The 14,319-nt window shown below is 41.2% G+C and overlaps 1 protein-coding gene across 2 annotated transcripts in view; it reads right to left on the bottom strand.

Moving 5' to 3' along the window:
• The window catches only part of LRCH1 (leucine rich repeats and calponin homology domain containing 1), a 251,108-nt gene extending 237,096 nt beyond the window's left edge, over positions 1 to 14,012 (bottom strand). For both annotated transcript variants that reach the window (XR_007773673.1, XM_050948349.1), the window contains exon 1: positions 13,769 to 14,012. Coding sequence is in view for 1 of the 2 variants with exons in the window: in XM_050948349.1 (XP_050804306.1) it covers positions 13,769 to 14,012 (244 nt within the window). In the remaining variant the exon portion in view is untranslated. The remainder of the gene's footprint in view (positions 1 to 13,768) is intronic.
• Between the last annotated feature and the right edge of the window lie 307 nt (positions 14,013 to 14,319).

The following is a 14,319-nucleotide window of genomic DNA, read 5'->3' as shown; positions in this document are numbered from 1 at the left end:
AGGATGTCTCCCAGCCTAATCTGGTTGTAAGTATTCAGCCAATGCTAAGAAATGTATTGTTGCTCAGATACAGAATATAAGGGTATATATGCTTATATTTATTCTGGACGTAACCAACAACAAGTGACCTTCAGAGTAATAAAGGAATGCTCATGTGAAAACTGAGTCAGGGTAATCCTTAATGAGCTTATTAGGAAAATTATTTCCAACACTCCTATATGTATCAGTTCCCGGCCCTACGCTAGTTAATATTTTTAGAAAACAAAATTACTGATAAAATGTGCAGATGACACAGACGGAGTGAGTGGTAAATAATGACGAGATTTCGTGTACAATTCTTGGATGTATAGCCAGGGGAATATTAGCATAATATTATATTATGACCTCTATATTTGGCAGAAGTGCAACTTCTACAGAAATAATGTATCCAGTTCTGGTGTCCACAAAGAAAGGATGTTGAAAATTTAGGAGAGGGTTCAGAAAAGCACCATGAGAATGATTAAAGGATTGGAAAAAATGCCTTATAGTAGTGAGATTCAAGGAACTTGATCTATTTAGTTTATCAAAGAGAAGGTTGCGGTTAAGAGTATTCGATCAGTCTACAAGTTCCCATATGGGAAGGGCTCCTCAGTCAAACAGACAAAGGCATAACAATATCCAATTGCTGGAAAATGAAGCTAGACAAATTCAGACTAGAAATAAGGCATAAATTTTGAATAGTGTGGGTAACTAACCACTGGAAGAATTTACCCAGCGTGGTTGTGGATTCTCAATCACTGGAAATTTTTTAATCAAGACTGGATATTTTAGTATGAGATACACTCTAGTTCAACCACATTTATTGGACTTGAAGCAGGAGTTAAATCAGGAAAGTCCTACAGTTTGTGGTAAACAGGAAGTTATACTAGATGATCACAACTGGTCTCTTTCGGCCTTTAAATCTATGTGGGTCAGCTTTTTTACTTACTGTATTGTTTTGGTGTAAGGGAACCAGATTTGCAGAAGTTCAATTGGACCTAATCGCATTTGAAGAAATACATGCTGAATTTAAAACAAAGACACCACAAAGCATTACTAATAATCATTGACAACATGAGGAACTTTATTTTCCTTATACTTATTCTCTATTTTTCTACCTAACTACTATTTCCATGATTTCTACATCTTGTAATTATGGTTGATTTTTCAAAAAAAGAACAGGAGTACTTGTGGCACCTTAGAGACTAACAAATTTATTTGAGCATAAGCTGAAGTGGGCTGCAGCCCACTTCATCAGATGCATGCAGTGGAAAATACAGGAGGAAGATATATATAGAGAGAGAGAGAACATGAAACAATGAGCGTTACCATACACACTCTAACAAGAGTGATCAGTTAAGGTGAGCTATTACCAGCAGGAGAGAAAAAACACTTTTTGTAGTGGTAATCAAAATGGTCCATTTGCAGCAGTCGACAAGAAGTTGTGAGGAACAGTAGGGGGGGAATAAACATGGGGAAATAGTTTTACTTTGTGTAATGACCCATCCACTCCCTGTCTTTATTCAAGCCTAATTTAATGGTGTCCATTTTGCAAATTAATTCCAATTCAGCAGTCTCCTGTTGGAGTCTGGTTTCATTTTTCTATTTTAATATTGTGACTTTTAGGACTGTAATTGAGTGACCAGGGAGATTAACGTGTTCTCAGACAGGTTTTTGAATGTTATAATTGATGGCTGATTTGTGTCCATTTATTCTTTTACGTAGAGACTGTCCAGTTTGGCCAATGTACATGGCAGAGGGACATTGCTGGCACATGATGGAATATATCACATTGATAGATGTGCAGGTGAACGAGCCTCTGATAGTGTGGCTGATGTGATTAGGTCCTATGATGGTGTCCTCTGAATAGATATGTGGACAGAGTTGGTAACGGGCTTTGTTGCAAGGACAGGTTCCTGGGTTGGTGTTTTTGTTGTGTGGTCTGTGGTTGCTGGTATTTGCTTCAGGTTGGGGGGCTGTCTGTAAGCAAGGACTGGTCTGTCTCCCAAGATCTGTGAGAGTGAGGGATTGTCCTTCAGAATAGGTTGTAGATCCCTGATGACGCGCTGGAGAGGTTTTAGTTGGGGGCTGAATGTGACGATCCCTCACTTGCACAGATCTTGGGAGACAGACCAGTCCTTGCTTACAGACAGCCCCCCAACCTGAAGCAAATACTCACCAGCAACCACAGACCACACAACAAAAACACTAACTGAGGAACCTATCCTTGCAACAAAGCCCATTGCCAACTCTGTCCACATATCTATTCAGGGGACACCATCACCATCAAAAACAGATTCCAATGAGAGACCACTGAATTGGAATTAATTTGCAAAATGGACACCATTAAATTAGGCTTGAATAAAGACTGAGAGTGGATGGGTCATTACACAAAGTAAAACTATTTCCCCATGTTTATTTCCCCCCCCCCACACACACACACACACACAACTTCTTGCCAGTTGCTGCAAATGGACCATTTTGATTACTGCTACAAAAAGTTTCTCTCTCTCCTGCTGGCAATAGCTCACCTTAACCGATCACTCTTGACAGAGTGTGTATGGTAACACCCATTGTTTCATGTTCCCTGTGTGTATATACATCTTCCTCCTGTATTTTCCACTGCATGCATCCGATGAAGTGGGCTGTAGGCCACAAAAGCTTATGCTCAAATAAATCTGTTAGTCTCTAAGGTGCCACAAGTACTCCTGTTCTTTTTGCGGATACAGAGTAACACGGCTGCTACTCTGAAACCTGTTGATTTTTCAGTTACCCATCCTTACAATATCTTCCCTTGTCAAAACACATCAGCTCTATTTTAACATTTTTACAAGTTGGTGTTTAAATGGTACTTTATAATGTACTAGTAAATGCTTTATAATGTATAATTTTGTAACATAAAGTCAGTAGTGCAATACCGCAAGTTAAATTATACTTGCATTAGAAGAGGAGGAAAAAAAACTAGCCAAGTTTTAGACATTTCCAAAAAGTACTCAGAGTGTCATAGTTAAATTCACGGTGGAGCAGACTGTTAAGCATAAGACCAACATGGCTACAACAGTGCAAACAAAAATGATCGGAAATAGCTTTACTACCTAAAATAATGTCACTATTCTAACATCAGCCATCTCAAAAGTGTTGTAGTTCCAGCACTGCATTAGTACAAATGCCTCTATTCTAGTCTTTATGGTTAACAAAAGAAACAACTGGAAATTAAACCTGTTACCAGTCCAGAATGAAGATCACCAACCCTGCACTACAAACCATGTAATTCTGAGGCTTGGAAAGTTTTAAAGCCAACTGTATAAAAATTGCTTACGCCTGAAATATTATTAGGTATTTTGAAAGGGATGGATTAGTGAACAGAATGCAGACGCTATCTGATAAATGTCATTTATCTCAAAGATACCTCCACAGCATAAGTTATACAAACTCTGCCACAAGCAAGAGGATTAATATATTTCAATGCCTTCATCTACTGAAAAGAAAAAAAAAGCAAAGTTAATTTGAAATTAGTTAACATAATATTACTTCAAGTATTACTCTTATTTTTTCAACACTGACAACAAGCTCAGCATTGTAAAGAACATACTTTCAGACCAAGAGATCAATAAGTCAATAACCTCCAGGCTTGATTACTGCAACTTATATCTAGAAACGAAAACATGTGCCCTGAGAAAGCCATAACTGATACAAAAGACAGCAGCTTGTCCATTTAGTAAGACAAATTACTGTGAGCATATCATCCTGGTATTCTACTGTCTGCTCTACCTCCCCACTGTGAGGAGTTCAAGTTCTCTGTCCTGACATTCAAAGCCCAGCATGGGATCATCTGTAGCTACCTCAGATCACCGTTCCCTCAGGCTCAGGACCTCCCACAACAGCTGTGTTCCACTGAAACTGTCTGCAGACTTGTGATCATGAAAGTCAGAATTTTCACAGGCATTGTGAAGTAGAAAACTCACTTATTCCAGATGCAGGAGTGGCTATAAACTTCATCACATTCACAACTATATGCAAATCTCATCTTATTTGGCTCTCTCTCAGTAAAGTCTTCATACACATAAGTATAAAAATAATCTTACTATTTCTCCTACAGCCTGGGATGGAAGAAACAAGGATTGTTATTGTTATTCTATTTTTAAATATGTTGAGGTGTTCAGACACTATGGTGATCAGAACCATACAAGGAAAGAAAGAAAAAGTCAGGCTGGCCAACAAGTCAGCCTGAGAAAAAGCTAGACTACCACATAGAGAGGAAACACAGTCAATGCACAAGACTTCCCAAAAGGTATGTTTACTCACAACCATAGAAAGGAGGGACTATTCTTTGAGATGATACTGTGTTAAGACTATGAGGAATTCCTTAAAACATATTCAACAAACCTCTTTGATCTGAGTGAATACACTTTGCTGTGTTTGCTACACTCCAAAGTCTAAATGGGAGGCACTGTGGTCCAGTGGACTGCAGCTGGAACCAGGAGACTTGGATCTATTTCTTTCTCTGCCACTGACCTATTCTGTGAATCTGGGCAAGTCACTTCTCCTTTATCTCTATGTGCTTCCCCATAGGCTGAGAGGAGATAAAGGGGCCAGATTTAGAAGGGTATTTAGGTGCCTAATGATGCAGATCGGAAGCTAGTGGGATTTTCAAAAGTGCCATAGATTGACTTTCAATGGGAATTAGATGCCTAATTTATTTAGGCACTTGTAAATGTTACTAGGTGCCTATCACCTTGGTGGGTCTGGCCCTTGCCCTCCTTTACAAAACAAAGCACTTTAAGGTTTACAGATGAAAAGTACTGTAAGAACCAAGTCTTATTCCTCCCTAAGACCCCAAATTTCAAGCCTGAGATTTAAATAAAAATGATATCAACATCTGTTTGAAACAGAGGCCTAAGATTTGTTTGAAACAGAGACCTACTGATATTTTGGGGCCCATGGATGATGGCATGGCACCCATAAACCCAATCCCTGAAGGAGGAGCCACATGCAACCGGCAAACTAGGTCAATAACTCAAACTGACTAGAACTCAGCTTGTTAACTGCAAGAGCAACGCTATCACTGAGAAAGGTAAGATGTTTAACTCCACTTAAATTCTAACTACAAGGGTTGGGCTGGCTAGCTAGGCTAGGTCTCAATATTGCAATACTGTTAACTGAACCTAGCTTTTAACTACTGATTTTTTAAAATTTTGTTTTCAACGTCAAACAAACCTTTCTTTATTTGAGCTAACTGGCTTATTTGGCACTAATGGACTGTAATGCGGTTTACAAACCCCACATTTGGCCAGAAAGGATTAAAAGACAATATTGGGTGCAAGTAGCCCTGCTCTTCCAGCCCTGAAGAGCCTGCTCCAACTGGAGGGGTTGAAAAGGGAGCAACGCAGCTCAGCAGGGGGGAGGCTGGGAAGGAAGACAGGCCTACCCTGAAGGCTCCTGACAAAGGTGCTGGAGAAGCCTCCCTGAGAGAACAGGTCTATATGCTGAGCCCTATTGGGGCTGACGGCTTGGTTTCTTTTACCTTGCCTGGGACCAGAAGCTGATGAAGGAAAGCAGTGGTAGGAAATGACCCAGGGAAGGTAACTCAGAGGATCTCCCACACCCTTTCGGAGGCTGCTGATCATCCTAGGGCCGGGGCGCTCCCATTACTGCCCTCACTACTGGGTGGGTGCTAACCACTATGCCTCTGAAGCCCATCAATATCCCTATTACATGGATATTTACAAAAGAAGCCTGAACTCTGATCTTTGAGGAGGCCGGAATGAGGAGTGGACATTCAAAGGTGTGGACACAGGGAGCAGTCTCCCAAAAAGTGAGCAAAAGACACGGGCTGTGGTCAGTGAGAGTATAGTTAGGAACAGGGGTGGCATCAGCATTTTGTGCCATTCCATCCTTCCATGTGCTCATGCTACTATGTATAAGACCAGCCTTAGGGTTTTAGGAAGAGGATACTTTGCATTTTTACAAATATCAGTAATACCATCAGCTTTCTCTCCTGCATGGAAAGAGAAATCCAGCTTCTTGTGCTGGCTTTAATGTATACTTGTCAACATTTTAAAATTAGAATTAAGTGGACATGCCTGCACGTAAATGCATTATTCACCTGTTAGAGAAAACAACATAAAATTTTCTCCAGTTGTTGGACTACCTAATCCTAAATAACCAACAATATTAACATAACTGTTCAAAATCCTTCAAATTTAGAGATGTAAGATTTCTCTCAGAATATAAAATTCAACTAGTCTTACACTTGCGTAGGTCTCTTCTTGCTTATTTACTTCTTCCAATTCTTTCTTCTCTCTCTTCATCCAGTCTATCCATCTTCATGAATTTTCTGTCATTACTCTATAATGCTGTTTTCTTTGAAAAGCTGGTTTTCATTCATACTCATATCCATTCTCTCCGTTCAGGCCCACATTATGTTGCCTTTCTTCCTCTTGTTCTACACCTTGCACTTCCACAAATTTTCATTTGACTCTCTCACACTTGGTCCTTCCTGTACTCTACTGTCTCCTCATCTTCCTCTGACTCTAATATTTAGCACTTAACAGCACTCTATAAGCACTGATTAATTAATAGTCACATCATCACTGTGAGGATATTAACTATCATCGTCTTCATTTTACAGATGGGGAAAAATATTGACCAACGCCACCACGAAGGGAATTAGTGACAAAGCCAAGATTAGAATACAAGAGTATCTGGCTCCCACTTCCACACACTGTTTTTCACATAGTCAGAGGTCACACTGAATGTTCAGCAGAGGAGCAACTCAGCTTTTAGCAGCTGGAAGATAATTTGTGGCAAGTCTTCTACCTTCAGTTGCCATTCCACAACCACAAACTGATCTGGAGTCTTTCAAAAAAGAGGAAGGAACATGGTCACAAAGGCTGACTGTCGGAGAATTTAAGAAGGACTTGCACAGGTGTTAAGCAAAAAATAAATAAAAAAAATCAGTGACAAGCTTTCAACATTAGCCATCAGCTTGTACAACAAAATATTCAAGGCTCAGTAACAAACAGGTCTAATAGCTACTTTTTAAAAAGGATTTGTATAGCCTTGACATTTATGGGTTCCCAAAACCTGAAGGGGGGGACATCTACCCTGGGCCTCAAAGCTTCATGAGCCCCAAACGAAAAGGAAAATAACTTAAAAAAGAGTAGGCTGTGATTACAAATCACTAGTAGCCTTTGTACTTCCAAATGGCTCCTTTATACTGAAAGATCTTCTATGAAGGATAGCCCTTCAGAAAAAAGAAACTTTAATACGTTGATACAGGGCTGTCTAGACTAAAAATAATTCTAAAGACGTTTCAGTCTAAAAGAGCAATATTGTTTTGACAGTTGGGTAAACAATGCTGAAGTTCCATTTATTTGCTTGATTTGATTTTTCCAATTCTTTATACATTTCTGTATTTCCCTTAAGGTTTGGTTTTGATGGCTCTGTACTAAACATAATTTATTTCTCTCAAATTAACTTCCCTCCCCTCATTGTTCCAATAAGTTTAGAGTAATATTTATATAAAAGCTACACTGAGCAAGGTTAAAAGGCCTTAAATAAACATAAGAAACCTGCAGTAAAGGATTAAATGTCAAACATCTAGGCACAAGAAAAATCACAGATGCGCTATCAGTCTTATGATTAAATCCTGAAATGTGAATGTTCTTGCTTTTGTGGGCTCAAATCATTCTAATTTTGGTTTTATACAGAGTTTGATTTTTTTTTATATTATCTTGTGGTGGATTGTAATTTGTCATATACTTTTATAATTTGGTTAAATTACAGTAATTTTGTGGAATGAAATTTTTGTGCAAAGCCCAATTTATTAATTTTATTCAGTGTCCATTTAAGGCAATAATTACGTTCTCCCTGGATGAATGGAGAAGAGTGGGCATTAGGAAAGGAAAGGACGCCAGATAGGAAGTGAATAGGACCTTTAAAAGATCCACACTTTTTTTTTCCTATAACTTATTCAACAAAAATCTTAGAGAAAGATGGTTTGGGAAAATGGGTTTTTATTTGGATTGTCTGATTGTTTACTCCTCCTCCGAACAACCTACATCCAACTTAAGTGGTGTTGACTGAACATCTCCTGACCTAATTAGCAAAATTACCAGAAACAGAGCATTGTGAAGAGCAACTAGGATAGCAAAGGGGCAGGAAGAAATTAATGAGAATAAATTAATTAAATGTGGATAGTTTTTATAAAAAGAAGCTGTGGGAAATCTGATTTTGTGGGGAAACATTTTTAATTAATGATGAAGACTTGAAATAATGGATAAAAACTTAAACCAGTTTCAACATAACAAAAAAATTAAATGGTCAGTTCATCTAAGGACTGTAGCTAACTCTAAGAAGAGTCACAAAAAGTATGACAAATTATTGTGGCTTAACAAGTACCATCTTGGACTAAACTCAAATGAAAAGCAGTGTGGAACTTGTTAAGCCTTAACATATTTAAAATTTATAATAAAAAACATCAAAAATACATTTTTGAGATTCTGTAGAAAAGAATCCTCAGAGCCAAACTCTTATATGTTAGATTTCAATCAAAACTGCCCATTAAAAGCTAAATAAAAAACACTTGAAATCTATCTTCTAGGGAGCAGAGGGTGAGCGTGAGCAGCCCCAGTCATCATATAAGAGAATATGGAAAGCAAAGTCACATTCCCACTTGTAACTTAGTTATTTGAAGATGGTTTCAGACTAATGGTTTTGCCTGGGCAGCATGGCATAGGAATAACCATTTTAAAAACATGGTATAGAATCCCGCTGATTTACAGAGAATTTTAAGCCACTTAAAAAAAAATCATGTTTCCACCTGTTCCAAATGAGCCAAGTAACTATGATTAAATAGTTTTGTACCTTTTTTAAATGGTTTTGTTAACCAATTTAAAAATGCAAGTCCCACTTCCTGCATTCCTTTACTCACACAAGTAATCCTATTCATGTGCGCAATCCTTACACTGAAATCAATGAGGTCATATGGGTATTTTTACATGAGAAAAGGTTTGTAGGATCAGTCTCCAGAAATTTAGCCAAGACTCACAAAAAGAGGTTATAGTAACTGACAGACAACAGTCATGCTTGCACATCTAAAGTAACTTTTCTTTTTATAACCTAATATGCCTCTAGCTTTCCCAGTGGTTGTGTGGAATATAATTACATACTCACTCTAGAAGTATATAATTAGCGTGTCACTGTCTCTTGCATAATCCAGTCTGTAATACAAGTGATAAGAATAGCATTTATTATTTTTAAAACTGTGCAATGCAGCCACACTGACGTGGTTTAGAAAATCTGACCAGAAACTTTATATAAACAGGCTCTGCTATGCCCCAAAAGGCTTTTGGTAATATACATCCCTTAATACTTCACATGCAATAAAGAACCTGAAAATTCTGTTTACTGCCTCATTCAGTTCATAATCAGGAAAAACTCCCAAATGAATAATGTGGTGTATTAAATAATTTTAAATAGGTTAGACCCTTTTAATAGTTTTCAAATAAATAACACTTTCAGATATTTCAAAAATACATCCTATTAGTCTGCTTAGTTCTATTGTCCTTCATATTCATATTGCACATTTATGCCAGATTCTCATTCATACCTGGAGTCTAGTCCTATTTCAGTGAGAGTTGACTTTAATGGGAGTTGTGACACTGATTTTCGTAGGAGCAGGTAAGGCCCATAGTGAGTAAAGGTATCTTTGAAATATTGTTTTAAAGACCTCTCTGCAATAGGACTTTATCTACTAAAACAAGGTTACAGTGGCAAAAAACCAACTGATAGTCATTTTTAAAGATATATAAACATCAGGACCAATCTTCATATAAAAATGTTACTTCATCAGAATATTTCATACTGGTTTTGATTTTTTGTTAGATGCCTCAGGTGTCAAAAACCCTGTAAATTAAATCCAGGCATTTACAAGCATTTTAAAAACAGAGTGCAAGGGAATACTGCCCACTAGCTAGCTCTCAGAAGTTCATTTGATCTAGCAGACTTTTTTTTTGGCAAGACTTCTTTAGAGTTAAATTTTCATGTTTGATTTAAAATGAGAAACGGGTTTTTTATTTGAGCATTACCCCAAACGCTTATAACCCAAACACTGTGCTGGTGCAGGATAGTTAGGAAGTGAAAATGACTGGAAAGTGGAATGAGTGAAAAGTCTATTTTCATTATCCAATTTGAGTGACAAGCAAGTAGTAAACAAAAGCAAAACACAAAAGGAAAAAAACCCCAAATTTTCCAGTTCTAGTAGTCTGAGTTGTTTAACTACATAAATAAGGATATTCATTTATTTAAATATGATTTTGAACCAAAATATGCACTTTTAAGAAAACGTGAGCGTATTTTACTCTTTATATATGATATTTCACCTAGTAACCTCATTTACTTACGGAAACTTGGTACTATAAAGTTGACCATAAGCAAGTTCAATCTTTGCATAAGTTCTTTACTAACATCAAAAAAAAAAAAGAAAACTTTGTGAAGATACACACACGTGACACAGATGGTTTACATAATTCCATTCTGCAAAGACATTTTTCTGCACCATTTTCAGCCAAAACATTTGAATAAATTTTACTATGCATCTAAAGGATATTATGAAAAATGTTCTGTATTTTGTATTTTCTATCTTGGTCATAAGGGTCCAAAATATAGGAAGCAATTTGAGTTCTTTATACAATCCCACATTTTGCTTAAGAAAAACTTACATGATCAAATTTGAACTTAAATATTTTGCTTAGGCTATTTACATTAGACACACTTCGCAGGTTATTTTTCATTATACCTGGCTAAAACACTGGGAGCATGTTCAGGAAGCACCCTTGTGAATCTTTTATTATAAGGTACCTATAATTTCAGATTTTGCTGAAAATAACTTATGTTAAGAAACGAGCAACTGAGAAATCTGTGATCCCAGGAAGATGCTGCAGGATGCAGACAAGGTTTTACTTCTTTGCAAGTCCCCTATTACTCACATTTCTGAGCTCAAAGCTCCTGTCTCTCTGGGCTATGAAGCTTACAAGCACCAAAGTTGAAGTACTCCAAAAAGAAAGTCAAAGTGATTATCTGCCAAAAAGTAAAATGTAATAAGTACAACCTAACTGAGAGAGAACTGTATTTACATAATGTAAATTTAAGGAACGGTGAGACAAATATAACTGTCACAAAAATGTCCTGTAAGAGTTAGAGGACCTGGCCATACATATCCTCCAACTGTTCATATGTTCTGCTTTTGTAAAGCAACTAGTGAAAAACTGACTGCCTCCTCCAGAAATATCAACCCATGACATAACTCACAAAACAGGCTGTTCACTTTAACAGGTTACAACATGCTGTTAAGATGATACACAGATACTTGAATTTTTTTTTTAAATATATAACTCCCCTAAAAAGGATCAGGTTATGGAGACTTATCATAAAGGGGAAACTCTGCTCTTTTAAAATCAAGATACAGACTACTTCTGCAAACTCCATGTAGATCAAGCAAAACCAGTAGGAAAATCCCCTTCTATGTTTTTTTTGTTTTCTGCAAACACATTATCTAGTTAAAATGTTAAAAGAGTACATACCCACACTGCGCCACATAAAATGCTTCAAACCAGCATGTTCAAATTAAATTTTTTTTCTTTATAAACTTCAACTAAACAATTTTTTTAGGAAGAGTAAGCCTCTGGCAAATGAGTACATACGCATGTAATACCCGTAACAGTGTACATAAAAGGCTGATAACATCACACGTAAACATTTGTGCATTTATGTACACACATTATACATATATGAATATTACAGGTATTAGTGGTCAATACACAAGTGATTTCACAATACCTAATTAACTCATTACTATACAAAGATCAATAGCTTAATAGGATTTAAATAAAGATTAGAAACTTACAAAGATAGATATATTTGAAAAAAAGTAGGGTGGGTTTTATATTGTGTTGTGAACACAAAGGAGGTAAAACCCAATGCTTCAAAGGACAGCTCAAACACTAATTCCTCCACAAACAGGTTATACACTACAGGATTTCTTGCATCTTCTACTATCAGTGACAAAATACTAGAGTGGATGGACCATTGGTCTGACCAAGCATGATAATTATATATTTCACCTATTCCACAGGTATAACTCACTTGAAGCACTGAAACTAACCATTCTGAGAACCAGTCATCAGCAGCAGCCACCACAGACAAAGCTAAGGAACTATTAAAGGTGAAACCTGCTCTGGGTATAAAACAGGTACATATGCCTCCAAGAAAGATTATAGTTCCTGTTCTGTGCAGGAGAGGCAGGAGCGTATGTGATCCCAATGTGTGGATGCAATACTGGGTGGTTATATGGGACTCGATAGGTACAGGTGTACATGCCCTTGTGTGTATCAGTATGCAGGTGATGTATGCAACCCCAAGTATGTGTAGGTACAGGTCAAACCTCTCCAATCCGGCACTCTCTGGTCTGGCAATATTCGTGGTCTGGCATAGGTACCCACTCCGTGGGTGCTTTGGGGTTGGAGCATTCATGGGGAAAAATTACTGGGTGCAGGGCATCTACCAGTGCCAACCTCCCCCCATCCCCATGCCTCTCGTGTGCCGGCAGCCCTGAGGTTACTAACTCCTCCTCCTCCCTCCCAGTGCTTCTAGAGCACCATGAACAGCTGATTTGCGGTATTCAAGCTCTGGGATGGAGGGGGAAAACCTGGGGCCAATGGCTGGGACCCCAGGCTAGGGGCCAGTGACTGGGACCTGGGGCTGGCATCGAAGCCCCCAGGTGGGGGGCCATGCTGGGCGCAAAGCCTGGGGGTGCTACCTATGGAGACCCACTGGCACTCTACTTCCCGCACCTATGGAGACCCGCTGGCACCCTGCATTGACCTCTCATGGTTCGGAAAATTCTCTGGTTAAGCACCCGTCAGGTCCTAAGGGGTCTATGTGGGTGGGTAGTCACCTTCCCACCAGCTGCAGCACCACTACACCAACAACTTCTTTGGGCATATGCAAGAGAGTGTACAGGTAGCCCCAAATGTATGCACGGGGCGAGGTGGAGATATCAAGGGTTTATGGGACATACTGGTCCACACAGAGGCTACATGGAGGGGGTCAATATTAGCCCCTGTGTGAGTGTATTACTACACTCTGGGATAGTGCACATGGGGCGGGGGGGGGAAGAAGCTGCCCCTTGGATGGCTGTTGGAGGGGTGGGTACATGCAGACAGTGGGTTGCAGCTGTCCCCGGGAGGGGGAGGGGCGGTGCCTGCAGAAGGTACTTGTCCTGAAAGGGTGCATGTGGGGGGGGGCTCAGTAGGTATGGGGAGTGCAGGTGGCACATGGGGGATGGGCTGCTCCTGGGGGGTCATGTAAGAGGTGGCTGAACCCAAGGGGGACACACGTGGCGGGGGCAGCTGCCGAAAATATTGTTTTCTCTGGGATGGGAGTACATGTGGGGAGTGGTTACATGCGAAGAATGGGGATGCCTGGCCCCAATGCGGTGGGCACAGGTGGGGGCGAGGGGTGTCTGTCCCGGGATGCCCGTCCCCAGGTGGAGGGGGGCCTGTCCTGGGGCGGACGGGATGCACAGGTGGGGGTCGAGGGGGTGCCCGTGGGGGACGGAGGTCCCTGTCCCCGGGCAGAGGGGCGCAGACGGGGTCCCTGTCCCCGGGCGAAGGAGGGGGTGCACGTGGGGGGGGCGGGGGTGCCTGTTCCCGGGGGGGTCACGTGGGGATGCCCGCCCCCGGCTCACCTGCCCGCACGGTGTCGGAGAGGTCGTGCCCGGGCGCGCCCCGCGGAAACTCCTTCAGCTTCCTGGCGCTCAGGCTGAGCCCCCCGGAGTGCGCCGCCTCCTCCAGCGCCCGCTCCAGGGCGCGGCTGAGCGGCAGGTTGTAGCCGAGCGAGCCGGCGCCCCCGCCGAGGTGCTGGGGGTGCAGCGTCCCGGCCGCCGCCAGGCCAGCGGGGAACGGCTGGGACTCGCCTCCCAGCGTCGCCATCTTCCCGGCCGGGCTGCGGCCCGGCTCGCTGGGTGCACGGGGACCGCTAGGGACCGGGACCGGGCCCGGCCCGCGGTGCTGCCGGACAGGCAGGGGGCCGGCAGGGCGCAGCGCGGCGCGCAGGCGGCGGCCGAGACGAGCGCTCCTTCCTCGCCTGCCCAGGCGACGCCGGGCCCAGCGCGCATGTCCCGCCGGCTGCCCCCGCCTCGGAGCCCGGCTCAGGCAGCGCCGCGGCGGCCCAGCGCCACCTGCCGGCAGCAGCCCGACGAGCCTGCCCCGAGAGCTCGCGGGGGGGGTACCTCGTCCT

This window comes from Gopherus flavomarginatus, chromosome 1 (assembly GCF_025201925.1).
Source record: "Gopherus flavomarginatus isolate rGopFla2 chromosome 1, rGopFla2.mat.asm, whole genome shotgun sequence".
NCBI classification, from domain to species: Eukaryota; Metazoa; Chordata; order Testudines; family Testudinidae; genus Gopherus; species Gopherus flavomarginatus.
Note: the sequence above shows the minus strand (reverse complement) of the source record. Positions and strands in the feature narration are given on the sequence as shown.